Here is a 27865-nt window from a genome sequence, read left to right as displayed (position 1 = left end):
TTAATACATATATATGTATTTATTGGTGACAAAAAATCTGAAATTTGAGAAAAAAAAAAAGTGTGCCGCCATTTTCTGAGATCTGTAACTTTATTTTTTCCAATGAAAATTTGTTACTGTTCTGTAAGAGTTTTGCAAAGTACACAGCAGCAATGGGTTAGTAAAAAGAGCGAGATCTCAAGCTTTCACTGAGTGACGAGCCGTGGGGTGTTGTGGGATCCTGCCCCTGCATCCCACAACTAGAATGAACTTTTGCTAGATAGTAAGGTACTTTAAGGCAGGATATTAGGGACATTGTGAGCGCTGTTGTCAAAATGCATTCTTCAGAAAATTCACAAGTCTAAGGCTGCCCACTCTTTTCTTAAAGAAAATCTGTCACTAGGTTTTTGTGATATAATCTGAGAGTATCATAATGTAGAGACAGAGACCCTGATTTCAGCGATGCGTCATTTACTGGGCTGCTTGCTTTAGTTTTGATCAGTTGTTTTACCAGCTCAGCAGGAGATTATAACTAGAGGACTATTAAACTGTGTCCATGTAGTCCTCCATATCCTTGAACTCGGTATAACCCCATCCCCCACCACTGATTGGTAGCTTTCTGCCTATGCACTGTGTACACATAAAGCTGCCAATCAGTGGTGTGGGCGGGGTTATACAGAGCTCAGCATTTAGAGAACTGCTAGATCTGCAGCAGATACAGTGATTTTAGCAAAACTGCAGCAAGCAGTCCAGATAATCGCTGGAATGAAGGGCTCCGTCTCTACATCAAGCTTCACTCAGATGGGGCAGCAAAAACCTGGTGACAGATTCCCTCTAAATAAAAAGGATAGCCCAGACTTCTGGTAGATAGACAACCCCTTTAATCATGGGCAGCATGCTTATAGATTGCCTTACACAGGGCAAATGCCTAAATCTCACTGTACCTTGTATCAATCTGTAATAATTAGTATTAGAGCACTGAAATGATTCTCATTAAATGAACAAGAATACTTAAATTAATTTAAAAAAGTTAAACACTGAAAAACTTTTTTTACGTACTAAAACCTTATGTACTAAAAACTTTTATGTACCAGCCTTGTAGGCAATGGCCACATTTCAGACTATGCAAAATCCCAAAACGCTCCATAATGGGAGAGATAAAACCGCACCGTTAAGCCAATGGATGAGCATTCCTATACATAGCGATAACTAGACGGCTGAGCATCACTCCAATAGCGGAGCAGTCTCTCCCAGCCGCATCGCGCACACTGAGATCTACGCGCCTCCCACCGTTTATATAGCAGACACAAACTCCGCCCTCCGGTGACGACACCACCCGGAGTAGACCAATCGTAGCAGTGCAGTGTGTTTGGCGAGCGCCCCCGGTTCTCCTCCGGAGTGTGCGTATATATATACAGCGCGGCCGCTCTCCGCTCTCTATCACTGCCGGCCGGAGCCGCTATCTGTCCGCTGTCTCCGCTTTGCATCCTCCCCACTTCTGCCTGTCGGTGTCGCCTGCTTTCTTTTAGCTTTTCAGCCTGGGAAATGCTCCAGTAATCGGCTGCTACTAACTATTCGCCTGCACCATTGATTACCTGTCCCAGTACATCGCCATCAAGATGACCCGGGGGACCCTAACCGGGATCCTCCTAACCCTGTGCGTTAGCGCTGCGGTGCAAGCCGCGCCATCTGAGCGGAGCAAAAGTCGCAGGCAGGCACAGCAACAACTACCGCTGCAACCGATCGTCGCTGCGGACCCCAATCAAAGTAAGGATCGAATAACGCTGCGATGTCTTTGTCTTGTGCATGGGTGGCAATGATCTGTGTAATGCATCAGCTAGTTATGGGGTGCAGTCAGGTGTGGGCTTTGTCCTATGAGGTGGCCATACACTGGGCAACCTATCAGGTATAACTTTTTGGGGTGGAGAGGGGTAAATGATTGTGCCCCACCAGGGACAGGTCTGTCAGCAGTTGTCACCCAGGACCAGAATGGGATCCTCTATTACTGTGTGTGGCCAACTTTAATATTTGGGTAAAGTTCCATAAAGTGATCAGACTGAAGAAACAATGGGCCGGGTAAGGTCAAGAGGCTAGTAGCCAATTCTCCTAGAGGTTTGCAGCTGGTATCTAACTTTTTGGGTTATTTTCTATGGGAGACCTTATTGTCTGCCCCCCCAATAAAAAAAAAAAAGTCTACAATTATTTTGTCCTCCCTCTTGTAACTAGTCAGACTCATTGGGAGGCGCTCAGTGGTTTACAGGGTCCCATATTAGTGACATGCCTCAGTGTGAGTGGTGGTCTATAATGTCCCATAATTACTATATTAACTCTGTATTGTCTGCACAGTGTATGGTGGTATCACTGTATATTCCTGCCGCACCAGTAACTTTTTCCCCCTATTTGTAATCACATAAAATTAGTAAATAAACTTTTTAGTCTTTGTTTTGTCTCTTGACAGACCGTTATTTCCTCTGCCTCAGACAAAGCTATTGTTCTGAGCAACGATATATTAGCAGTGAAGTATAAAAATATACAGGCTAGCCTAAAATCCTTCTGTGCCCGTCGTCCATGGCGGGTTATGGGCTGTCGCTATCTGATTTTTATTTTTTTTTTAATCAAAATCCCCCTCCCTCCCCCAGACACATTAAAGGGGTTTTCTCATGAACAAAAGTTGATTTTAATCAATAGATCTTGGAATAATAATAATAACTTCCACAATTAGCTGTGTTTAAATAAAATGTTCCTGAGCTGAGATAATCTTATAAATGTTTCCCTGCTGTGTACTGTGTAATGGCTGTGTCTGACCGTGCAGGAACATGGTCTGAGCATACCACAGCTCCTAGGCAGGGGAGGAAGCAAAAGACACTACAGCAGGGGAGCACAGCTGATTCTTTCTGTGAGGTAAAACATTGTTTATAAACAAGCAGTGAAATGTTTTATTTCACAAAAAGAATCCGCTGCAATCCCCTGCTGTCCTGTCTGTATACTCTTTTGCGTCCTCCTCTGCCCAGGAGATGTGGTATGATCAGACCATGTTCCTGCACGGTCAGACACAGCCATTACACAGTACACAGCAGGGGCACATTTATAAGATTATCTCAGCACAGGAACGTTTTATTTAAACACATCCAATTGTGGAAATTATTATTCCAAGATCTATTGATTAAAATCAACTTTTGTTCATGAGAAAACCCCTTTAATTAGCTGTCATCTTTGGCTGCCCTCTCCCATACACAGGAGCGCTTGTTTGGTTGGGCATTCCTGTGTTCACTATGACATCTTTGCCAATTTCATCTTTTCTTACTTCCGGAAGAACAAAAGTGTTCAGCAGTCTAAAATTGAACATGCCAAACATCTCCCCCCAACAACCAGTTGGTCAGTCCCCCGTACACAAACTCTCAACTGATCACATCGATATCAGTGAATGTGGCCAACACAAGTCTAGTGTGTGTGGCGGAGGTTAGGCTCTCTTAAAGCACCACTACACCATTTTATTTTTTAACTCTGCTGGAAAGGGGGCTATTAGTCTAGGTTCCCTGGCCCTATTCCTTATAGTTATCATCCGCTGTCTACAGCTGTTCCCGGCGACACTCTAGTTCCGCGCCACCATCTCATGACTGCAACTTCTGACTGACCGGAAGTGAGAATGATCACAAGGTCTCAGTGTAAGGCTATGAGATCCTCATTCTGGTTCTTATAGACTTACATTGAGTAGTCTTCAGCTCATCCAGCCAGGTCTTCAGGTCACAATCTTCTGGAGTCCAACCGGAGTGTCACCGATAACAGAAGAAGACAGCGGCTGCTAAGTATAAGACTAGCGGTAGGGAACATAGATTAGTGACATCACTCCAGTGGCAAAATAAAAAAAAAGCTGCAGTGGTGCTTTAACATCTCCGTTCGTACATTCCGTTTTAGGATCGGATAAATGGAATAAGTGATCCGTTTCATCAGTCATGCAAGTGGAAGCAGAGTTGCTTCACTGATTGAGGTCTGTTCGGTGTCCGTTTTTAGAATGGGTGGGAAAAAAATCACAATGTTATAGAACATTTTCTCTGTTCTTAAAAAAAAAAAAAAAAAAAAAAAGTCTAATCTATTATAATAATCGATTGGGTTCCTCTGCTTTGGATGAGAAAACGCAATAGCTGATCCATTGTAAGAATTATGCACAGATAAGTGGCATGTCTGGGCTAACATGTGAACAGAGCCTTGTCTCTTTACTTGTTCTTCTAATTGGATCCAGTGATTGTTTTTTGCAATTGTAAAAACTGGTGTTAAATGTGCCACCTTTAGTTTATTGAAAGCCAATCAGTTTTGGTGCCCTCTTGTTGGTTTACAGGATTATTAGCTGTCGGAGCTGTTGTCTTGGCGTGCATATGTTAATGGAAAACTTGTGTGGTTTCTTGTTTTATCTCTGATTGTCTGTGTTTGATGTTGTACATGGTACTTTTAGAATATATATGGCATATCTGATATACATGAACCCCCAAAATACTGAGATCTAAAGTTTTCTTCACTTCTGACTTAAAATGGAAGTAGTCCTTGTATAGTTTGAGTAGATGCTGCCTCAGATTTGGTATGCCTACTCTACTCCTTGTCTTATCTAGATTAAAAATAGCTTTTTACCATAAAACTCCTTCAAAGTAACCTATTTGCGAAATCTGGACCCTCATCTGATACCTAGATAGCGAAGATTCTTTTGCACTGAACTGGGCGTTACATGGACAAACCATTGATCCCAATGTGAATTGTGTGGTTATTTCACCTGTGGTGGCGCTGTAGGAGAATGAAGACTTGCTATTGATTTTCCCACACATTATAGTGGAACAGACTGATCCTTATCTTATCTTGGGGATAATTTCATTTCTTTTCCAAGGTAGCCTCAGCTTTCACTATCAATAGGAGTAAAGCTCACAGAGATCTTTTAGGTCAGATGTGCAAATGACCATCTGCTTCCATTAGTCCTGTAAGGTGTCATTGTGTTTGTCTAGTGCACTGAAGAATGCTTGTGTAATGGTGCAAAAGACTGACACCTTAATGGCAGGGTGTAAGGTTTTTCCAACATTTGTGATTCTGGCTTCAAAGGATCAGACAGATACATTCCATGGAAGATTCAAGGAGTCTGATATTTATGTTTCCTGTGCTGAACAAAAAAAAACTCCAAAGAAGAGCAGGAGGCCATGCACACCTTGATGGAGCATGCTTTGGTGTATGATTAAGTTTCTTCCATGGAATTATGTTGGTGTTTTGGAAACGAGAAGCTTTCATGTAGCTTCTTTTTAATTAAGAGTGGCCAGGCACATGCTGCCTTCACTTCAAAATCCCAGGGTTGGAGCCACCTAAGGCCTCGTTCACAGTGTTTGAGTTTTTTTTACCTCCATATTTGTAAGCCAAAACCAGGAGTGGGTGATAAATGCAGAAGTGGTGACGTGTTTCTATTATAATTTTTCTATGATTGTTCCACTCCTGGTTTTGGCTTACAAAGAGGTAAAGCACTCTCCAAATACCCGTGCACGTGGCCTTAGGGTTTTTGTAACTCTTGGATCTCCCTCTTAATCTTGCTTTTATGACTTCTCAAATTGACATGCCAGAATGCCTAAAACCTAAATTGCCAATTACAAGCTCTAAATGGTCATTATACTTTATCCAAAAATTCCACCATTTATTCTACAATAAGGTTTGCAAAGACAAAGGAGAGAAAAAAAACAAGCTTTTATCCAAAGAAGTGGATAATAATGCATTACATAGTAGCCAAATCCTTCATACTCCATCCACTTATCTTTTATGAAGTGTCTCTGCTCTGCCACTTGTGACCATGATGGGTTATAAATACATTTAACTACTCATGTATGGCTTTTATCGGTCTGGCACAGAATTGTTGGCACGTTCCTTGCGGTTTACCCTGTCATAACACACATTTATGAAGTACGATTGTTCTCAAAGTAACGTTGGATGGCTAATTGGCTTGTATATCAAAATATTATTGTGTTTCTTTTATAAATTATGGCATATGTATTTTATGCTGCTTTGCGTTTTTACAACATTGCTTTCTAGTGGGGTAGGCGAGACCTCTATAATAGAAAGATATAAGCTCCAAAAATCCTAGAATCTGCTGTTGTGCTGCACTAAATGCTGAACAATGGGCGAGACAATGCCAGCGGTGGTGAACATCATAGCCGGCTTTGTCCCCCATCCTGCCACTCATGCCCTGAAGCTAAGTATAATGTGCTGCCTCTGTCTCCCTCATTTTGTGCCTTGTATAAAGCAGTTTAATAAGTTGTAATTACAGGGCAAGTGCTGCGATTCAAGGGCTTCCCTTTGTTCTCCTCCTAGTCCTGTATTTGTCACCTTTATGTCCACAGTAATAAGCAACTACAGTACAAAATCATAATCCATCATTCAGGGTGGGGTAAAAAAATTACTATTTAGTATCAATAAATTATACAGCAAATTTTATCTGGATCACTCCCTCTTTTTGTAGCTCCAGAAAGAAAAAATCCTGCAATTGGAAGTGGCCAAAATTAAGGTCCAAAAGGCTCTGATTTCAGAGGGACTATCAAACCATATAAAGTGGTAAATGTAGCGCAGGAAAGGATTGGGCATGTTCAATTTCAGCTTGTCGATTGATTCCTCTTCTACTTCTGGCCAAGCCTTACCTTCTGTGTCTTCTGGTGGTGAAATCCCCTCTCCCCATTGAGAATGCTTGCATGCTCAGCCATGGAGTAAATAAATGTGGATGGACACGTTTAAGTTTAGGCATTGAAAGAGAATTCTTTCTGTTTTTTTTTTTTTCTTTAATATTGGGAGTTGCAACCTTTTAAAGGGGTTGTCCGGTCCAAATCGATAAGTCTAGTGACTGTGTGACTGCAGACTTTTATGAATTCCCCACCCAGCACACGCACTGTGGGAATTCGCCGGTTTCTAACCCGTGACCTGAGGGTATGTATGTGAAGCGCCCCCTGGGCCGTGGGGTACTCTGTAGCCGGGTCGGTCAATGCTGGGGGAGATGTGGCAGTGACGCGGTCCGTGACCCAGGGCGGTCAATAGAAGGGGAATAAAGTTTTTATAGATAATGTTCGTGACACCACCTGTGGTATGCGGCTATATGGGGCCGCTGCTGCGGTGCAGATCCTCTGGAGCTGATGGTGACGCAGCAGAGTTGGTTTAGCTCTCCACAGGCAGAACTTAGCTCCAGGGCAGTGTATGATGATTTTGTGAGGCAGATGTTGCTATGCTGTGTAGTGCAGGGCTGGTGATGGTGCAGCAATAATTCCAGGACACAGTGGGGTGCAGTCTTCAAGGTTTTACTCAGTTGTTCAGACTCAAGGTTACCAGCGCCAGTGTGTAACCTCCCACGTCGTCCTGCGTTCACCAAGGAAGGGGTTCAGCAATCTCCCAAGTATCTCAGGAGTACTTAAACGGGACCCTGTTCTATGTGCCTTCCTCAGTCGTCTTCCTGCGCTGGCTCTCACCCTCCTGCCCTGCGCCTCACAATCAGTGTCCCAAGCCAGTGACCTCGGGTCTTGAAGGGCGACTTGAAATCCCCTGAACCCTATGCGGCCACCTTTTCGGCGATATAATTGTGGTGGTTGGCCGCTGCACCTTGAGGTTTCTAGCTGAGCCTGGTTGTTCTCCACTAGTTAGGGGCCGGTCCCCTTTGCGGCCTGATCCCTCCACGTCTGTGTAGATTCGGGCGCACGGGTGGCTTCCTGCACTTCCCGTGCCCCTGGGATCCCCTCTGTTCCTCTGGAGCCTTCCCTCTGCTCCCGTCCTCTCTCTGTCCTCCTGGGTCTCTCAGTCTAGGCCCGCCCCTTCCTCCTCTCCTCCTGAGCAGAGCTCTTTCTGAGCTCCTGCTCCCAGCTCTCTCTGACTCTCCTCAGACTGAACCTCACTCTCCCAAGATGGTTCCCTTCTTATACTCCTACTGACTGTGCTCCCCTGATCTACTTCCTCCACCCACACCCACTACATGGTTCCCCCCACTTCCAACCAGGGACAGGGCTCTGCATTGTACACGTGCATCTTGCCCCTCCTGCTGGTCTGGAGTGGTGTAGTGTTGGATGCAGGTGGGAGGGTCCCGGGCAGTACTCCATCCTTACCTGAGAGTGGGATACCAAACCTGTGGGTGAGATGCAGTACCTCTGTGGCAACTGAACCCGCAGGGGCATCACATATGAGTTATACATACTCCCTGCCAGAACCTGACTAGTGGACGCGGCCTCGCTCCATACACTTGTATACAGCGAGGCCGCGCCCACTGGACTGCCACGTCACTAGACTGGTCACGGCCCCGCTCAATACAAGTGTATGGAGCAAGGTCGCACTCGCTCTAGCCGTGAGTATGTATAACTGATACCCTCCGGTCCCGGGTCAGAAACTGGTGAATCCCACAGTGTGTGCGCTGGGGGGATTGATAAGTCTGCAGTCACACGGAGTGACTGCAGTCAATCATTTTGGACTGGACAACCCCTTCAACACTGCAGTGTTTGCTATTAAGGGTCTGTGGACAATGACTACCATAGTGTAACCCAGCATCTGTTACTAGTGTAGGAAATGAATGTGAAAACTTGTTTCATGGGCTAGTCTAAAGCCATGTGCACACGTTCAATATTTGGTGAGTTTTTTTACCTCAGTATTTGTAAGTCAACACCAGGATTGGGTAAAAAAATGTTTCTATTATACTTTTCCTTTCACTGTAAACCAAAATTGGGAGTGGAACAAATACTGGGGTAAAAAAACTCAACATATGCACGTGGCCTTAGCATCCATCCACTTACACACACCAACCAGCAGCACGATACAACCGCCGATAGGTGAACTTTGTTTGAATGCCTGTTTACACAAGAAGACCAAAGTAAATGATCGCTCAGTGCTCATGGGCTGCCATTGTTCTTGGAAGTGCGAGTCCTGTTTACACCGTCAGGCTATGTGCCCATGTAGAAGATTTGATGCAGAGCGTTTTTGCCTCTCTGGCAGAAAAAAACGCATGCAGATTTACATGCGTTTTTTTCTGCCAGAAAGAAGCGTTTTTTCAGCTAGTATGTTTTTTTTTTTTTTTTTTTTTAATGCGATTTTGAGCATCACTTGGAAAAGTGCTTGACAAGTTGGTCACACAATATAAATCCATGCAACTATTGTGTGACCAACTTAGATGCTTTAAATGCTGCATCTATAGTAAAAAAAAAAAAACAACAAAAAACCTGTATACTCACCTCTCCAGTCTCCTCGCGGCGGCGTCCTCTATCCTCGGCGTCCCGCGGTGTACTGTCAGGACCTGTGGTGACATCATTTAGTCAGCTGATGGTCACGCGACCATCACCTGACCGCTGACGTCAGCAGTCGCGTGACAATCGGCTGACTAAATGACGTCACCGCAGGTCCTGCAAGTACACCGCGGGATGCCGCCTGAAGCAGACCGGAGAGGTGAGTATACAGGTTTTTTTTATTTTTTTCACCGCGTGGTAGCCGGGATGAAAGGAGTTGTAGTCTCCTCTTCATCCTGGGTACCACACGCACCACGATTACTCTGCAAAATCGCGGCCATTGAATTTCATTGAAACGCAGCAAATCCACATATACCTGCTGGTTTGCTGCATTTCAATGTTCCTCAATGGCCGCGAATTTACGGCGTAATCGCGGTAGAAATGGTCATGCTGGGTTTTGCAATGCGAATTCGGCGCGCAAGTTAGCACATCATGTGCACAGCACATCCAAATTCACATTGCTTTGCAGACGGTTTTACAAGCGTTTTCGCGTCCATAAAAAACACCACAAAAACGCTACATGGGCATATAGCCTTAAAAACAATGTTTTATGACGGATCATTCAACTCAATGGACGAGCGTTTTTCTCATTTATTGGATGATTGGCATCCTGTTTTATACGGCAAGATAATTGTGAGACGAGTTTAACACAAGTTCACTTTCTTGCAGTGGAAATGCCCTTTAAGGGTATGTGCACACAACATCTTTAAGATGCCTGTGCACTTGCTGAGCTTTCCTAGGCTAAGCCATGTCAGGCTTGTGTTTTTTTTTTTATATATATTTTTATTTTAGTTAAACTGTAACTAGCGATAGTCTCTAGTGGAAGCTGACTGAAGAATGAACACTGTGTCGGCCTGGGATGCCAAGGGCCCACCAGTAACCAACTCCAGGGCCCCTTTTCAGCTACATGCAAATGTGACATTATCCTCAATCACAAATGTATATAACAATGAGCTGGGTAGATTGTTATATGAATGAGATGCCACCTTTATCTGTGCATAATATATATATTTTTTTTTTTTTGCATCACTTATTCAGGCAGATTCCAGGGAATATCCTCTTGAAAGACGTTGCACATACCCTCAAATTGTGTTTTGGTTACAGGAAGGTGTGATCTATCCCTGCTGGTAGCTAGAATGGGGCACTTTTGTCCTCCTAAGTGTAGCACTGTACTCTTTCCTGCAGTGCTATAGAGAATGAATGATGCTGTGGTTGACCATGCACCTCCGACAACTATGACATGCTCAGGCGATCTGCTGGAGTCTTAGTTGGATCTACAAGTTAGCACTTCTTCTTTAATAAGTATGGCCCCAAATCATCAGTGTTTATGCGTAAAAAGTTGAAAAACACTGGCTTTTGTCATTGTTACCAATTTTGAGCAACTCCGAAAGAATGGGAATAAGCAGGTCGGGGTGTGCCATCGCCTGAATACCAAACTCTTCAAAAGTGACAGGGTTTCTGACACCAGAAGTGTTACTCTAGTCATTGACTGGAGTAACATATCTGGCAAGATGCATGGAGTTGTGTGCCTCTTAAAGAATTTGGCACATTTTATTCCTGCACTCCCACCATTGACACTGGCATTCTTGATGAATCGGGGCCTATGTCTTTTGTAATTCAACTGTTTTATACAGCTCCCCATAAACAGTCTGATCTGCAAAACAAATGAGAATCCTAGATCCATTTTTAAAACTAATGTGTGTATATATATAATTTTTTTTTTTTTTTTTTTTTTTTGAGTTGAAGCACACGGAGTGTACAATGGAAGTGGAACTGTAGCCTAAAGCCCGGAAATGTAATAGGCACTTCTATTAAGATGGTACTGCAAAGGCTAGGTTCTCATCACATTTTGGCCACATGTCAATTGCTCAGTCGGAGCTTCTGTGTAAAGCCCTGAAAAACAGGATTCGGGTATATCCACCAACTGGGCCATTGTCTTTAGTGAGGCAGACCAAGTCACTTTGCTCGGAGTGACCTAATTTTTGTCTGGGTCTGTCTTTTTGAGGTGGGCTTAAAAATTGCAGTTGACCAAGTGTTTGTGTCCACCTCAAGAACGCAAACACTGCCGAAAATTAGGTCTTACAGCACAAAGTGACTCCGTCTGCTTCACTGAGATCAATGATGATTATTTATTATGCTCGCTTATATAGCGCAATTAATTCCACAGCTTTGCAAACACAATCGTCCCTGTCCCAATTAGGGCTCGCAATCTAGATTCCCCTATCAGTATGTCTTTGAAGTGTGGGAGGAAACCGGAGAACCCGGAGGAAACCCGCGCAAACACGGGGAGAACATACAAACGGAGGAGGTGGACACTCAGACGCAGCAGCTTATGTCTGAATTTCCGCCTCTTGTGGGGGTACACCACTGAAAAAAGTGCACGGCAGAGCTCGCGTTTGCTCTGCAGTCACTATTGAGGTCTTTGGCCCCCGTCACCGCATACATCTGGACCCCGTTTTGTGGGGAATTTTAGGACGTATGCCCTGACGAGGACACAATGCAATGTGAAAGCACCCGTATCAGAATCTAGAAATTTTTGTTTACACATATTATTCGGTAGATCCTGGCCACTCTGACCAGCAGTGATGTTCTGGACTGAAGGATAGCTGCTAAGATCTCCATGGACACAGAGGAGTAAACCTGGCTGTACACGTGAGATAAGCCAAACCCGCTTGTATAGCCCAGATTTGACCAATAACTCAAGTGTAAAGGGCTTTGCAGAAATCCTTTGTTGGTAAATGTCAGGATAAAAGGGAGATTGGTCATATGAAGTCTTAAAGGGAATCTGTGAGCAGATTCTTGCTGTGTAATCTCAAGGCAGCAGGAGATAGAGGCTGACACAGATTTCAAGGATGTCACTTATCAAACTGCATGACTGTTTACGAACTGTGAAGGATTTATCACCAAGAGATTAACACTGCTGGACTACACTAGTCAGGCAACGCCCCCTCCTCCTGTGGATAAGCGCCTCACTGTCTATGGACATTGTATATACAGAGCCTGGTGTGGGGTTAGCTTCCTCAGCTGTGCTGCATTGCTAAATCTAAAAGCTCTGTGTTAGAACGGCTGCACCCAGTAATCTAAGTGATACATCATTTAATTCAGCATCTTTTTGCCTACATTACGCTGCTCTCAGATGAGGTAGCAAAAACCTGCTGACAGGTTCCCTTTAAGCATGCCCATTCCTTTGTTACCAGAAGAAATAAGCTGTCAGTGATGTATTCCTCAGTCAAGCATGTTTGGTGGGCTCTGGAGAAATATTGTAGGCATTGATCATACAATTCCTATATTTCAATGCAGATCTGTGTTGTAGTTTTGGTACCATAGGCTTATAATATCATTCAGAAGGACATTATTTGGTTGAGCATTTTAAAAATTGCTTGAAAGGAGTCGGATGCTGTATAGCACTGGGTGTGCTTTGGGTCTTTGTAATGCTATAGTAATATTGTACATGAACCAGCAAGTAATTGGCAATTATAAGTTTACACTTCTTTGTCTCATTGCTATGGTTTTGCATGGTGATACACTTTTGAGCGTTCTTGGCTAATGGCCCACTTTTAAGGTTCCTTTATAAAGTTTGAAATATGTACAAATAACTGGAATATGGTTATCGTATGTGTGTGTATTTAACATTTGTATGTGTTCCTTCTAAGACACCGGTAAACCCAAGTTTTTTTCAGCAGAAGACTCTTTGGAAAACTACTGAAAATATTATTCCTGAAACGTCTTTTTTTACATCTGTTCTGATTTTTTTTTTTTTTTTTTCTTGATAATTGCATGTAGAAATAATGAATGGCTTGCCAAACACCTGAATATGGTCTGGTCACTTCTTTTAACCCAGTTGGAAGCCTGAAGCGGTTGAAAGAAGCTCATAAAAACTGAACATATGCTCAGCAAGCCATTTTGAAATTGCTGTGCTTATGTTAATTCTTTTGATCGTTTCTTTGGCGCTTTTTTTTCAGACTGGTTCCTGAGCGGACCCACCTGAAAAAAACATTGTGTGCACATACCCGAACAGTTAACAACTCAAGTTTTGTATCTTGTAAAAGTAATGTGAAAAAAAAAAAAAAATGGTAGGTCAGAAAGTGCCGAGACTAAATTCCAGAATATTTCACCTGCATCGTAATGGCGGGTCTTAACATACATTTATTCTAGACATGAATGGATTTCTGGTTTAATAGGAGTTTATAAATCTAGGGGAACTGAAGTTCTTTTGCAATGTGTAATGTCAATGTGCTAATAAAATACAGATGACTGTGATCTGAGTATACGAGTTTGTATATTCAGTTGGGATCAAATAGCGATGTCTGAACAGATTCATTTGAGCTCCGTCAACATACCAGACATGGCATTCGAGAGCTGAGGCCCGAGGATCAGGGTCTGTAGATTCATGTGCTTGATTGCCTGGACGACCATGCGTACCTGTTTCATATTACACCAGACCTCGAATTTACAGATTTGTAGATAAAGGATTTCGCCAATTCACATTATCATGCTAGTTAGTAACCCTATCTTATACGCTGTAACTTCATAATGGCTGATCCTAGACGTAGCAGTTGAATATTGTGGCAATTTGCCATTTTTTAAGATGATGGGTAATAAAATGGCTGTAGAGATTTGCAGAAAAACTGCAGTTTTATGTGCTTAACCACCAACCTGAAATGTGCACTAATTTGCAGTAAAATTGCATGACTGCACAGTCTAGATTCCCTATCAGTATGTCTTTGGCATGTGGTAGGAAACCCGCGCAAACATGTGGAGAACATACAAATTCCTTGCAGATGATGCCCTTGGTGGGAAGTAAAGTGATTTCCAGATTAAGATTCCCTTTGTTAGGGCAGATGTTGAAGACCTTGTGTTCTCAATCTGCGAAAACTCTGATTTATGCTATATCATTCTCTGATCCGTTTTTGTCAGGTGTGGAAAGTTTAGCCTGGCCATAAAAATCGGACAGACTTCATATTTCATCAGTGTGGTCCAATGGTTTCCACGGACCCAAAGACTTGAATGGGCTAGTGTAAGCTGATTATTGGAGGCTAAAGCGTGCATGCTGCCCTTGTTTTTTTTTTTTTTTCCTCTTAGGCCACGGCCCCACTATCCGGTATTCGGTCAGTATTTTTTTTTCTTAGGAGTGGGAGACAAAACCAGGTGGGGAACAATCAAAGCAAAGGTATAATAGAAACAAGTCACCAGTTCTGCATTTATCACCCACTCCTGGTTTTGGCTCCCACTCCTGAGGAAAAAAATACTGATTGTGGGGCTGTGGCCTTCTACTTTCCCTCAGACCACTTGGTCCGAGGAAATAATCAAACATGTGCATAGCCTCATTGAATACCACTGGTCCGAGTGCGATCCAATGTTTGAACGGATCACACTCAGACCGAAACTACAATCGTCTGCACGAGTCGTTATGATTCTTGTTCCATTGTAGGGTTTACAATTCTACAGAGCCATGGAAATAGAAAGAAAGAGAGAAAAAAACTAAAATGTAATGCTTTATTGATATTTAAAAAAAAAAAAACTTAGTAAACTCGCAGTCTAAAAAAAAATTATATTTTGTGTCGCACAAAAGTTGGATGTGACAGTAGGGGTTCCAATAAATGGATATAGAGTGAACTAATTAACTATTCTCACCCTTCAAAAATGTACCCTACCACCAATACACGCATAAAAAACAACAATTGTATATTGCACTTCACCACAGGCCTAAGGACTAAGTGCAAATATTAAACCTTGGTGGTAGGGTGTTTAACAGGGTTCATTAGGGGCAAGCAGCAGTGAGCTGGGGTGCCAATATTGTCGTCATTTAGGGTGCCAAACTCCACAGCTAGTTAGGATGAGAATAGGAAGTGTTGCTTCACTCTATATCCGATTTATTGGAATCCCAACTTTTGTGCGACACAGAATATAATTTTTTAATCTGGGAGTCTAAAGTCTTTATAAAAATTATTACACTTTAGGTTTTTTTTCTTTCTTTCTGTGGTTCTGTAGTTTCTGACCCTCTTCTTCTTTTTCATATATTTTAGGGTTTACAATTCTGTCTTGAGTATTTGAAGGGCAGTGGCTAAATTCAATCCACATTTGCCAATTCTATTCGACCGGACTGTATGAAACGTCCAAAAAATTTCTGCACCAGACATAAAATATGCCAGTAGAGTTGCGTATAACTGTCAAACCCATGTGTGTAATATTTATAAAAGTGCGTACTAATCTTGGTTATAAAGCCCAAAATAAATTAATGTAACTTTTTATTTCACAGGGGGATGTCACGACAATGGACAGTATTATAATATTGGACAGCAGTGGGAACGGACTTACCTGGGCAACATGTTGGTGTGTACCTGCTATGGAGGCGGTAAAGGTTTCAATTGTGAGAGCAAACCAGAAGGTAGGTCTGCAACAAAATACGCCTTTTGGGTCTGTATATTTGACGACCATGAGGGTCCCCATTTATGTGGACAGGACACTTTTTCTGCTTCTCTGAAGCGTAACCTGCTTGATTAATGTACGTCTACATTTAAGCAATGTTGTCTAGAAATTGTATGCATTATTAAAAGATGCTCTTTGCTACAAAATGTAGTTGGTCAATATTTGAAAATTGCATCCCCTTTGTTCTTACTTTGAGATGGTTTGGTAGAATGCCTGGTAAACTTGGTCCTTTTGCTAAACAGCTGAAGAAACTTGCTTTGACAAGTATACCGGTGGAACGTATCGTGTCGGCCAAACCTACGAGCGGCCGAAGGACAACATGATCTGGGACTGTACCTGCATTGGAGCTGGGCGAGGGAGGATCAGCTGCACCATTGCAAGTAATGGCCTTTTCTATTCTACATACAGCCCAATGCTTTTTTTTTTTTTTTTTTTGCTTTCCATTGCATGGGTTGCTGATGATTAACCATTTTGTCTGTCTGGCTGCATGCAAATACATGTGAAGGCATTCCTGTGTCACCTGCAAATTATTTCTCTTTGTATAGCCATGGGCATGAAGGTGTTAATGTGACACTTCAAGTGATGACACCAGATGTTCACTATAGGGGGATGGTTCTCCAACTTCTAAAACTAAACTTAAGGCGCTGTTCAGTATTTGGTCAGTATTTTACATCGGTATTTGTAAGCCAAAACCAGGAGTCGGTGAAAAATACAGAAGAGGTGACGTGTTTCTATTATACATTTTTTGGATTGTTCTTCTCCTAGTTTTGGCTTACAAATAGGTAAACTCACTAAATACTGAACGTGAGAACGTGGCCTTACAGTATAATGCTGCTTTTTTTCTTTCTTTTTTTTTTTTCCTCCCGCAGTCAGGAAATCGATTAATATTCAATCTCCCACAACTTCCATAGTTAGAGACCAGGAGCATGATTATGTAGTCAAAGGATTTAAGTACTGACCTAACTTGTGTGCAGAGTTCAGTGTTTCCTGCTGCTCTCTGTAATGCATAGGCGCCTTATCTAGCCAATAAATATTTGCTCTAAAGCTTTGTGGTTCTTTTTAAACAAACCTTTGTTTGATAACTAATAGGATATCTTAACATGGTGGATTTGTCCAGTGTATGTCCCCTGGAATTTGCAGCCTGAACTGTTTCGGGGTCCACACCTGGATTAGGTTTATTCAATGGCATGAACTTGCAAGTGGCTACTGCTGCATTTTCTACCTGTAACTAAGTGGAGACACTTATTGAACCATTTTTTACTTTTAGCAGCCATATCAATACCATTTTTGATTTATTTTATTTATTTTTTTGGAGCCAAATAATGCAATTTCTCATCTTTGTTTAACATATTATACTTATACTGGTTACTGTAGGAAATGAAAACTCCTCCTACAAGAACTACTAATACTGTTTACCCCGTTTTAAGGAATTGCTTGTTTAACTGAAGTTTCGTTGTAGACCGCTGTCACGAGGGTGGTCAGTCCTACAAGATTGGAGACAATTGGCGCAGACCTCATGAAACTGGCGGCTATATGTTGGAGTGTGTATGCCTTGGTAATAACAAAGGAGAATGGACATGTAAACCCGTAGGTAAGAACTTTTAAATGTATGCATGGGTTACACTGTTAAAAGTTGCAAGCTTATTATTATTTATTAATATATATTTTGTTTTCATTTAATAAAAAAAAAGTACTTCCAATCAGAATGGGGGGTTTCTAATGCATTTTATAGCGAATACACTGTGGCCGTGTCAAACTTTTTTTGAATTGCCCATTTTCACTAATTTTTAAGAAATGTTCATTTAATAAGTAAATGTCACTTTTGTTTCTGTAGCTGAGAGATGTTACGATAATACCGCTGGCACATCTTATGTGGTGGGACAGACCTGGGAGAAGCCTTACCAGGGATGGATGATGGTGGATTGCACATGTTTGGGAGAAGGAAGTGGTCGCATTACTTGTAGTTCTAGAAGTAAGTATTGTCTGAGGAGGATTTACGATTTTATTTGAGCAGTTAAGATGGCACTCCACGTAATGTATCCTTGTGTTGAGAAAATTGCTGCTTTTTAATAGGTGTGTGTATATATATTATATTATATTATATTATATTATAGAGTGGAGGTCCAATGTAAAGCAAACCTGTGCTGCTGAGAACAATGGCTGCTTTGCACACAGCACGATCTATGATGTGATCTTTCTGTGCACATGGGACATGCGGTCTGTCTGTCTAATCAGATCGGCGTCTGTTTAATGCCATAAACTAGGTGGTAGAAAGTGCCGAAGTTCTTTTTGCAATTGAATAAACTAGGTGGTGTGAATCCAACACCAACAGGGATTATCACCTTTTACATCAGTCTTTGTCTCCACTGGTGCTGACAATCTAATTTACTTCTCTTAGAAAAGCACACATGCCAATTTCCTAGTATTCCCACCTTGTACAAATACAGGGAGACCATGCTAAATGCTGTACAATATTTTCCACTTGCCTCTTTTTTTAGACTGTAACGGTTTATCACCCTTCCCAATTCACATTGTCAAATACTTGCGAAAATATCACCCCTCGATTGTGCAGCATTCAATGTCTGGTGTATTGGACATTTGTATATGCAATTTCCCAGCCGACTGTGGATATCTTTGTTATCTTAGAATTTTCCTGTACCATTTGGAAACCATTTACATCGGTTTCCTTGGAATGTAGATGACCTTAGCGTCTTACTCTTGTAGGTTTCAGACTGTTTCTTCATTATGATAATTGGGATTGTCTTCTGAAATACATGCCCTCAAGTAGGTTCCCAAACAAATTGACAGCAATTCTCATACTTTACTACTGCAAATTATCACATTCCTGTTGAAGATTACTGTCATACAAATTATTAGTTGTTTGGAAAGTGCAGAAAATTCATTGCTCTGAGCGGGAATGAAATATTAAAGTAGGATGCAAGTGACGTGGCAGAAAATAATATTCTAGTGCTAATATTGCCTGTAGATACTTGTATACACACAAAGGTGTGTGCCAGGGTTGCCAACCGTACAGAAATTATAGGACACTTTTTTTTTTTTCTTTTTTTTTTTTTTTTTTTTAAACCTGTCCAAAAAAATTAAGGACATCTTAAATTTTTCTTATGAAGTTGGAGAAACTTATACAGATTATTTTCACTGTAATTATCATTTTACAGTGAAGGCAGCTGATGTCTTCATATCAGTATTATTGGCTGTAGACGTGTATCCCTTATAATCATAATGATCTATTATGGTTTTCCAATGTGCCGGAAAAAAAAATAGTCTGTCTAAAGCTTTTCTGGACAGCTTATCAAAAAATTACAAAGTCAAGTCGGCAACCCTGGTGTGTGTATACATTGTATGTGTATGTAAAATATATTTATACATATAATGCGCAGATGAATATTTCTTTTACACACCCTGTATTATGTACTATAATGTGTGTAAAACACCTTTTTTGTGTGTATACGCACTTGTATAATGTGTGAGACATAAAGAAATGTATTATAGTGTGTGTTATTTAGTATTCATTTGTCCTACTTTTGTATATAGACCGGTGCAATGATCAGGAAACCAGAGCCTCCTACAGGATTGGAGACACTTGGACAAAGACCGATCCCAGAGGCAACTTGTTACAGTGTATCTGCACAGGCAATGGCCGCGGGGAATGGAAGTGTGAGAGACATTCTTCCTTACAAACATCTGGCATTGGTGAGTTAATTTTTGGCAATATCGATTGATGTAACTTTTGTGAACAGTTCAGATAATATCGCACACACAAATAATATTTTATAGTTTTCCTAAATTGAACAGACTTGTAAGACTTTTTTTTTTTTTCATACAAGAGTTTCTGATCCTTTCCTCCGCTGGTAGACCCCCATACGCGTCCCCGGGTCTGCCGGTCCAGCTGAAATGTGTTCAGACTTTACTCCAGTGTGTATGGGGCCTTTACCGAACACATATAGCATTTGTTCATATGCATTTGGTGGTGGTTTATATTCTTTAGTAATAGTTTTCTGAGTTTTAAAATATAAAAATAAATCACGGTTTTGTTTTTCTGCAGTGGTTGATACTGGTATAAAAGCTTTGACGCCTGTGGCAAATATTGATCTTGAGCACTGCGCGACTGACAGCGGAGTCCAGTATTCTGTGGGCATGAAGTGGGTCAAAACCCAGGGAAGCCAGCAACAGATCTGCACTTGCCTGGGCAACGGCGTCAGCTGCGAGGAAAGTGGTGAGTGAAGATGCTACAAGTAAAATATATATATAATATTGGAATGCTGAAGCACTTTTTAACATTCTGATTTTTGTGTTTCAAACAGTTGCAGTTGGGACATATGGTGGCAATTCTAACAACGAGCCTTGTGCAATCCCATTCATACATGATGGAAGGACCTTCTATTCGTGTACAACCGAAGGCCGGCAAGATGGAAAGCTCTGGTGTGCAACTACATCTAACTATGATGAAGACAAGAAATATTCCTTCTGCACAGAACAACGTGGTAAGTGGATAGTGATGAAAGTCGGTGAATTATAACCAGTACAGGCTTTTCTTAGAGTATAAAATATTGTCTCATTTCTCTCTATTTGGAATTGTCAACTGGTAGCATTAACTAAGTGATTCTGTGACCGGCTCTAATTTTCAGGAACGAGAGTGTACTTTTTTTTTTTTTTTTTTTTTAAAGGAAATTCTGTTTTTATACGATTGCCTAGTAGAGCAGAAATAATAGGTTCACTGTGTCATAATCTTTCAAATAATAATGCAATTCTTTTTTTCCTTTTAAGTCCTGGTTCAGACAAGAGGTGGTAATTCCAATGGGGCCATCTGTCACTTCCCCTTCCTGTACAACAACCGCAATTACACAGACTGTACCTCAGAGGGGCGCCGCGACAATATGAAGTGGTGTGGAACTACTCTTGACTACGATGTGGACCAGAAATTTGGCTTCTGTCCTATGGCCGGTGAGGATGTTTGAAAAATGACTTTGGGTATCAATTGGTATATGTTATCTATATTTGTTTTAAGGACTTTTTCAGACACCCTAGTAACTAGTCTTGAGGTTGTCATGTCATACAGCACATGTAATTATTGTATGTCTTGTTTTGGCCTGCCAAGAATAAATGTCTACAGTACTTTATTTTCCATTAATATATACATAAACCACATGATGGGTCCAAGCATTCATCTTGCGGCGTTTTTTCTCTCCCCTATAGCTCATGAAGAAATCTGTACCACCAATGAAGGCGTTATGTACCGTGTCGGAGACCAGTGGGATAAAATGCATAATTTGGGTCACATGATGCGATGTACATGTGTTGGCAATGGCCGCGGAGAGTGGAACTGCATTGCATATTCCCAGCTCAAAGGTACAGGACCATGTTTAGATATGGCAAAAAAATGAAATATGGAGCATGTTGCACAAGAATTTCAGTTTTTATGAAGTTATATTCATTTGTATATGTTTGAAGGGGGTTGTCCACTACTTAGACAACCCCTTCTCATTCCTCATGTTTGGGCCCCATTAAAATAAAAACGCCTATACTCGACTCTGGTGTCGGCACGCTTATTCCCGGGGCTCACATGAGGCTGTGAAGTCACATGAGCCCTGTACCCAATCAAAACCTGCTTCACTGTCCCCCACCTTCGGACAGGTTGCACATCAGCAGAACGACAGGGCTGCATCTGCTTGCACTTCCTCTTGATGTTCGATTTGTCCAAAGGCATGGACATTGACGCCAACACTGATTGGCCGCAGGGCTCATTCGGCATAACCTCAAGTGAGCCCAGGAACGCGAATGCTGACTCTGCTGGAATGGCGCGGGCACTGGAGGTGAGTATAGGTCTTTTATTTTAACTAGGCCAAACATTAGGAATGAAAAGGGGTTGTTCCAGTAGTGGACAACCCCTTTGAAGACACCCCAGAAAAATACAAGCTTCATACAATATATGAAAAAAAACAAAAACTCATTCTTGTTAGTTCAACAGAACATGTCTACCTTGTTTCCTTCTCCCCACCATCATTTTTCTTCAATTTCTAGTGAATTGATGCCATATTCCTTATAATCACCTTTCAGTATGCCAAGATGCACATTATTTAGGAGTCTAGACTCTGAACTCGAACAGCTATAAAAGCTTTCTTAGAAGTGTTAGGAATACAAAATTCTGCCAGATTTTTTTTTTTTTTTATTACTGAGAAATAGAAGCTCGCTAGCTTGGCGTAATGTTCTGTATATATAATGGACCAAACTGCTGTGTTAATATGACAAATTCAGTTTATTCACGAGCGTTTATGAGCAAAGGATATGAAATGTACAAGGACTTAAATGGCATGATGCAATTTATCTTTATTTATTTTTTGATTAATTTAGCATTTTCTCTCTTTGCCTTGTGTAACAGACCAGTGTATTGTGGATGGTGTCACTTATGATGTTAATCAGTCTTTCAACAAATATCATGAAGAGGGACACTTGATGAACTGCACGTGCTTTGGTCAGGGACGTGGCAGATGGAAGTGTGATGCTGTGGGTATGTAACTTTTGGTGCTTCATAGGCTAAATGGAAATCTCCAGGTGTTGACCCTAAGGACGGTTTCACACCTCCGACATTCTTGGTCCAGCTTGGCCTTGGGTCTTCTGACTTGAGCATCATATCCTCATGTAGCCTTTTGGCCTTCTATGTACCCAAGCAGTGACGTAACTTGAGGCCCGTGGGACCCAGTGCAAATTTACCAAGAGGCCTAACTATTGGGTCTGTAATAGAATTGCTCTTCTTGGATGGGCCAGAGGGACCCTTTGATCCCCCTTAAACTCCAGGGCCAAGGTGTGACTGCAACCCCAGCACCTACTATAGTTATGCCCCTGCTCAAGTGGTTCTTTAGGGAAATTGTACTCTCTATTACACTCAGCTCTTTATAGGACCAGTGACTATTCGGACTAATGTCCTAAATCCCCTATTCCCACCGAACAACTTCTTCCTGTGCGATGGCTGATAAATTCCCATTTCTTCTGCTTTCTATGATGTACTGTAATTGCACTACTTACATTCCGCCTAATAGTCTGGAGATAAATCCCTTAGATGTCTCTGTGCTACTGGGGGTGGGTGAGGGCAAACGCTGCGATAAGATCTCATCTGTTTATTCAATCAGTGCTTGCTAAACCCTGTGGATTTTCATCTGTTTTCTTTGGCTGCATTCAATGAGTTGATGTCTCTCAGGGCACAGTTCACATAAAAAGCTAAAGCTCACTGTATGAAGGTCTTTATATATTTCTGAAATAAACTCTTCATGTTCTCAATTGACCAGAAAATTATCATATTTGTTTTTTCTGTACTTTAAGTGCATGAAGGAGACTCTTGAGTTCTTCATACAGATTAGATGAATATAGACTGTGCGGAGTTCAGCAGTACTGGCCAATGATCTAATGTGTATGGTGGCCTCCCAACTCTCTGCAGTCGGGAGGATTGTGGATTGGGCACTTGGGTTTTAACTGCGGTCTCCTTTTGTTCTTGTAGAAATGAGTCTGTCTACAACATGCTACTCTCTTGTTACTAAGGCTGTGTTCACATGTCCAGTAATCATACATTAGAACTGACCCAGCAGCAATGGGTTGACAAAGTTGTGCAGTCACAACTTTTTGGTCCGGTGAGAAAAAAAATTATTTAAACTGGACTCGTTTTCTCAACACTGAAGTTTATGGAAAACAGATTCGTTAAATAGCAATCAGTCTTTTTCTTATTGGATCAGTTTCAAATGGAACAAAACTGTTGGCTAGTTAATGGATCTGTTTTCCATAGACTTCAAAGTTTAAAAAAAGATAGAATTTTCAACTGGATCCATCTCGGGACAAAGTTGTGTCTGCAAAACATTGTCATCAGATTGGTGCTGGATCCATTCTAACTGATTACAGGACATAGCCTAATGCAAATTGTCAGAGAGGAAGAGGACTAGAACTCTAGCGCCACCTATAGTAAGTAGCAATCCTAAAAGTCACTATCTACTCTATAACGAGCATTGTCACATGACTTGGGATTAAAGCCAAAATCTCAATTTGCAGACACTATGTTTCGGGATACTGCCCCTCGTCAGTGCAAAGTTTGGCTGGGTGAAAGTTTAGTACCCCGAAACAGTGTCTGCAAATTGAGGTTTTGGCTTTAATCCGAAGTCATGTGACAAGGCTCGTTAGTCAATATTGACTATTGGGACTCTGAAGAGATAATTTGCATATTTCCCAGAGGAGCATTACGACTTAGTCTCCTCACCTTGGCATGTCAGGCTTGACATGTCACTCTCCGCAAGGAAAAGCGTTCCAGGACATTGCCTAAAAACATATGTATGATCACACGTGTACGGAGTGGTCGGCAGAGATGGCTTTTGGCTGACTACTAGCTAATATTTATAGCCAGCCCTCGACACTATGTAGAAGGATTGTGAGGAACCTCCCTCTGACAGCCTAATAAGAGCATGTGGACAGGGGTTGTCTTCCAGTGACAGTTCCATTAATTCTATGAAGAAACTATGCAGACGTGCTGAAAATATTGACTTGCCTGGCTTTTTATCACGGTACAGATCAATGCCAAGAGACTGAAACACGAAACTTTTATCAGATCGGGGATTCTTGGGAGAAGAATGTAAATGGCGTCAGCTACCAATGTTATTGCTATGGCAATGGAATCGGTGAATGGCATTGCCAACCTCGTTCTTTCCCAGGTTAGTGATGACACAATATTTGTAATTTGCACTACACCAGGCAATTTTATCCCCGTCTGGATTATATTTGTATGTTAAAGCACACAAATCCTTTCATTTTGTATTTTACTGAATTTGTAGCAAACTGATCTCAATGTGTAGAATGCAGCAACTAATGGACAAGGTTCAGGTCAATGTCCCAGCTTGACCAACTTTTGTAATCGTCAGTAATTCCAGGAATAAACAAAATTCCGCACAGGAGCTGCTACCCTTGGTATTAATCAAGTGGAACAATAAGTCAGCTATTAGGATTTTGATATCCAGAATGGGTAAGAGTGGGCTAAGATGGCAAAGGATGACATTTTCCCCCTTTATAAAATGGAATAATTTTACATTTTTCTTCCAGTCTCTTCCTTATACTACAAATCTTCATGTAAAAACAAAATATATCAAATATAATTTACCATAGATGTGTTATGTTTTAAGAAGTTGGTAGAGCCATTAAGCAAATAACGCTATTTATTGCAAGAAGAATAAAAAAAGGCATATAAAGGAAGTAACAACTTAGAATGTGGTGTATAGATATACCTTTAACCCAGAATGTTGTGTAAGACTCTGACATTTAGACTTTGTATGTGACTCAATAGTTCACCCCTCGCTCTGTCCAATGTTTCTACAGCGGCGCTTATCCCAAGGACACTGCCCACTTGTCATACAGTTGGTCAGATGAAAAGAGATAATCGACATTGATCTTTTCGTATGTTCGGAGCTCATCTTTTAAGTTTAAATTTCTAAAAGGCAAAAGATGCATTCAATATTAACCTGATTCCATAAAACTAATAATAAATATAAAACGATATAATAAAAAAGATTTATTTTATTTCACTATACATTAAAGGCCTCCCCACACTAATGTTTCCTGTGGCTTCCCTACTGTCCCCGAAAGGTTATGTGGAGCAGAAGAATCGGGCATGTCCGATTTTTTTTTTTTTTTTTTTTGACTGTCGATCCTTTGTTCACTAAGAGAAAACCTGCTGTCGGAAATGTCTGGCAGCAACTCTCTCATTGAGAACACAGGAGCGCTCTGCCAGCTGAGCACCTGTGTATGGGGAATTTGGGGGAGATGGCTGTCGGACAAACAACTATCTAAAGTGTATGGTGGCTTAAGAATGTCTGTGTTGTAGAATGTACACGAAATACAAAAGGACTGATTGGCATAAAACATGTCATTCTTTGAGTTTACAAGAAAGGAGCAAGACAAACTGTATTAAGAGCATGTTTCATAACCTTTCTTTGGGGTTTTCAGAAAGCCGGTGTCCGCAGGTGCAGTTTTTTTTTTTTTTTTTGGGGGGGGGGGGTGGGGTGTTTGTTATAAACGGCAATATGCTGCATGAAATGTTTGCATCTGCTGCCGGTGTTTCATTCGCAGCTCTGAAGTCACACCGACTGTTCAGCAGCCGATCAATGAGCTCCGCATCTCCACCTGTGTGAACAGTGCAAGCCACTGAACTCTCTGCTTGGCTGTAGCCCTGTCAAAGCGTCAAGCTAAAATAGATATATATGGCACCCCAAATTTATTTCCGCTTTTCCCCTGTAGTCTTCCAAGAGCAATCATTTTATTTTTCCATCTAACTGTATTGGGGCTTGTTTAATATCTTGCTTTTTTTTTTTTTTTTGAATGCCATCATTTGTTTTACCATTTTATCATACAATGTATTGAAATACAGGGAAAAAGATTCCAAGTGGGGGGGGGTGGGGATGCAGTGTCGCCATTGTTTTTAGGTGTTGATTTTACAGCTTCAATCTGATACTGTCAGGACTGGTCAGACAATATCCGTGTGTAGTGATTCCCCGCTGACGGGAGAGACAATTTAAAAGGAATTGCCATCCAAAAGTTGGATTGGTAGAATAAAGGTTCCATCACACATTTTAAACATTGAGTTCTTTAGTGATTAGATTGTAGGATTATTTAGGTCCCATTTGTTCTATTTAAAATAATTGTGCAATTCCAATTTCTTTTAATAGCTGGAGCTGGACCTGTACAAGTAATAATCACAGAAAATGCTAACCACCCCAACTCGCACCCAATTCAGTGGACTGCTCCTCAGCAATCACACATCAAGCAGTACGTCCTGCGCTGGAAACCTGTAAGTCTCTCTAAACAAATACAACTTCCATTGTAATTAAGTAAAAATTGTATCTTCTGTAGAAGTCCCATTATTAATAAACTAATTGGAATAAAAATATTGAAAGGAACCTGTCACCCGTTTTTTCCCATATAAAGTAGGGCCAGCACCGGTAAGCCCTATGTGACAGCATTTTAGAATGCTGAATATATGTCCACAATGCGCTCTGCAAAACACAAAAAAGAGAGCTTTTTTTTATACAAATACTCCCAGACTTTGAGAGTTTTGCCATCATTTTTGCTTAAAAAGAAGCGCTAGTGGATTCTTCGTTATTCAAGTGTGGGGGGGGGGACTGGAAAATGAAACTCACAAAAAAACCCATCAGCATACCTCCAAACAGCGCCCAGGAAATGAACGAAACAACAGCACAAAAATAGAATTAGACTTACCGGTAATTCGGTTTCTAATAACCCACCACGACAGCACACAGGAGGATGTAACCCCACCCTAATAGGGACAGGAAATACGAAGAGGTTTAAATAGCCCCTCCCACATCCTCCCTCCAGTGTTATTACAAAGGACCACAAGAGTATAGATGCTTCAAATTAATTTTTATTTCTACTGATCAAGCTGTCGTAGAAACAATAAGTGAGGGGGAGGGAATTTACCCGTGCTGTTGTGGTGGGTTATTAGAAACCGAATTACTGGTAAGTCTAATTTTATTTTCTCCCCCCCCCCCCCCCCCCACGACAGTGTGTGACGCTCTCAGCCCTCCCTGGGAAATGGGGTTACTCGGAGCCGGGTCAGTGTAGGTGTCTCGGGGTTGCAGTCGTGGCCCGGACCCGGTCCGTGCCCAGGGCGGTCACATAAAAGATTTAATGGGCTTTCAGGGTTGAGTGGTATTTTCCGAATACGCCACCTACGGTTCCCGGTGATGGACACCAGCGCTGCTTCAGTCCACTGAGGCCGGTGTTACAGGCAGCTTAGATGGAACGGCTCCCCGCAGGCGGAGCGGGCCTCAGGGCAGTGTGAGGAAGGATGGTGGGTGCAGTGCCGCGTAGGAAATAACAGGCTGAAGCGGGGTGTGAAGTCATCCAGGGTTTTTACTCACATTCAGATGAACTTTAGCCGCAAAGCTTCCCTCTGCTCCTCGTGGCGTACTGCGGCCACCAGGAAGGGGGTCCAGCACTTTCCAGGTAGATCAGGAGCACCTGTCGAGACCCCTCTGGTGTGTGTTCCTCTCCTTGGTGAGTTCTCCCATTAAGTCTTCACTTGACTGTTTGTGTGGTTAGAACTAGGTGTAAGGCCGGGTCCCACTGGATAAACGCAGGTAGAGAGATACAGGTGGCGTACGCCGCTCCGTCCGTATCCCTCCTGGGATCCACTA

General features: G+C 41.8%; 1 protein-coding gene across 5 annotated transcripts in view; it reads left to right on the top strand.

Moving 5' to 3' along the window:
* The first annotated feature begins 1392 nt into the window (after positions 1-1392).
* FN1 (fibronectin 1) overlaps positions 1393-27865 on the top strand; it is a 64296-nt gene continuing 37823 nt past the window's right edge. For all 5 annotated transcript variants that reach the window (XM_073646638.1, XM_073646636.1, XM_073646635.1 and 2 more), the window contains exons 1-13: positions 1393-1746; positions 15499-15627; positions 15911-16048; positions 17128-17259; positions 17503-17640; positions 19221-19379; positions 19732-19902; positions 19991-20170; positions 20454-20630; positions 20883-21035; positions 22066-22194; positions 24233-24373; positions 26378-26499. In XM_073646638.1, the coding sequence (XP_073502739.1) occupies positions 1599-1746; positions 15499-15627; positions 15911-16048; positions 17128-17259; positions 17503-17640; positions 19221-19379; positions 19732-19902; positions 19991-20170; positions 20454-20630; positions 20883-21035; positions 22066-22194; positions 24233-24373; positions 26378-26499 (1917 nt within the window). In that variant the 5' untranslated portion in view covers positions 1393-1598. The remainder of the gene's footprint in view (positions 1747-15498; positions 15628-15910; positions 16049-17127; positions 17260-17502; positions 17641-19220; positions 19380-19731; positions 19903-19990; positions 20171-20453; positions 20631-20882; positions 21036-22065; positions 22195-24232; positions 24374-26377; positions 26500-27865) is intronic.

The sequence above is a fragment of the Phyllobates terribilis genome, unplaced genomic scaffold, assembly GCF_046119375.1.
Source record: "Phyllobates terribilis strain yellow unplaced genomic scaffold, ASM4611937v1 Scaffold_9__5_contigs__length_417890890, whole genome shotgun sequence".
Lineage (NCBI taxonomy): Eukaryota > Metazoa > Chordata > Amphibia > Anura > Dendrobatidae > Phyllobates > Phyllobates terribilis.
The sequence above is the reverse complement of the archived record's forward strand: the minus strand, read 5'-3'. Positions and strand labels throughout refer to the sequence as shown.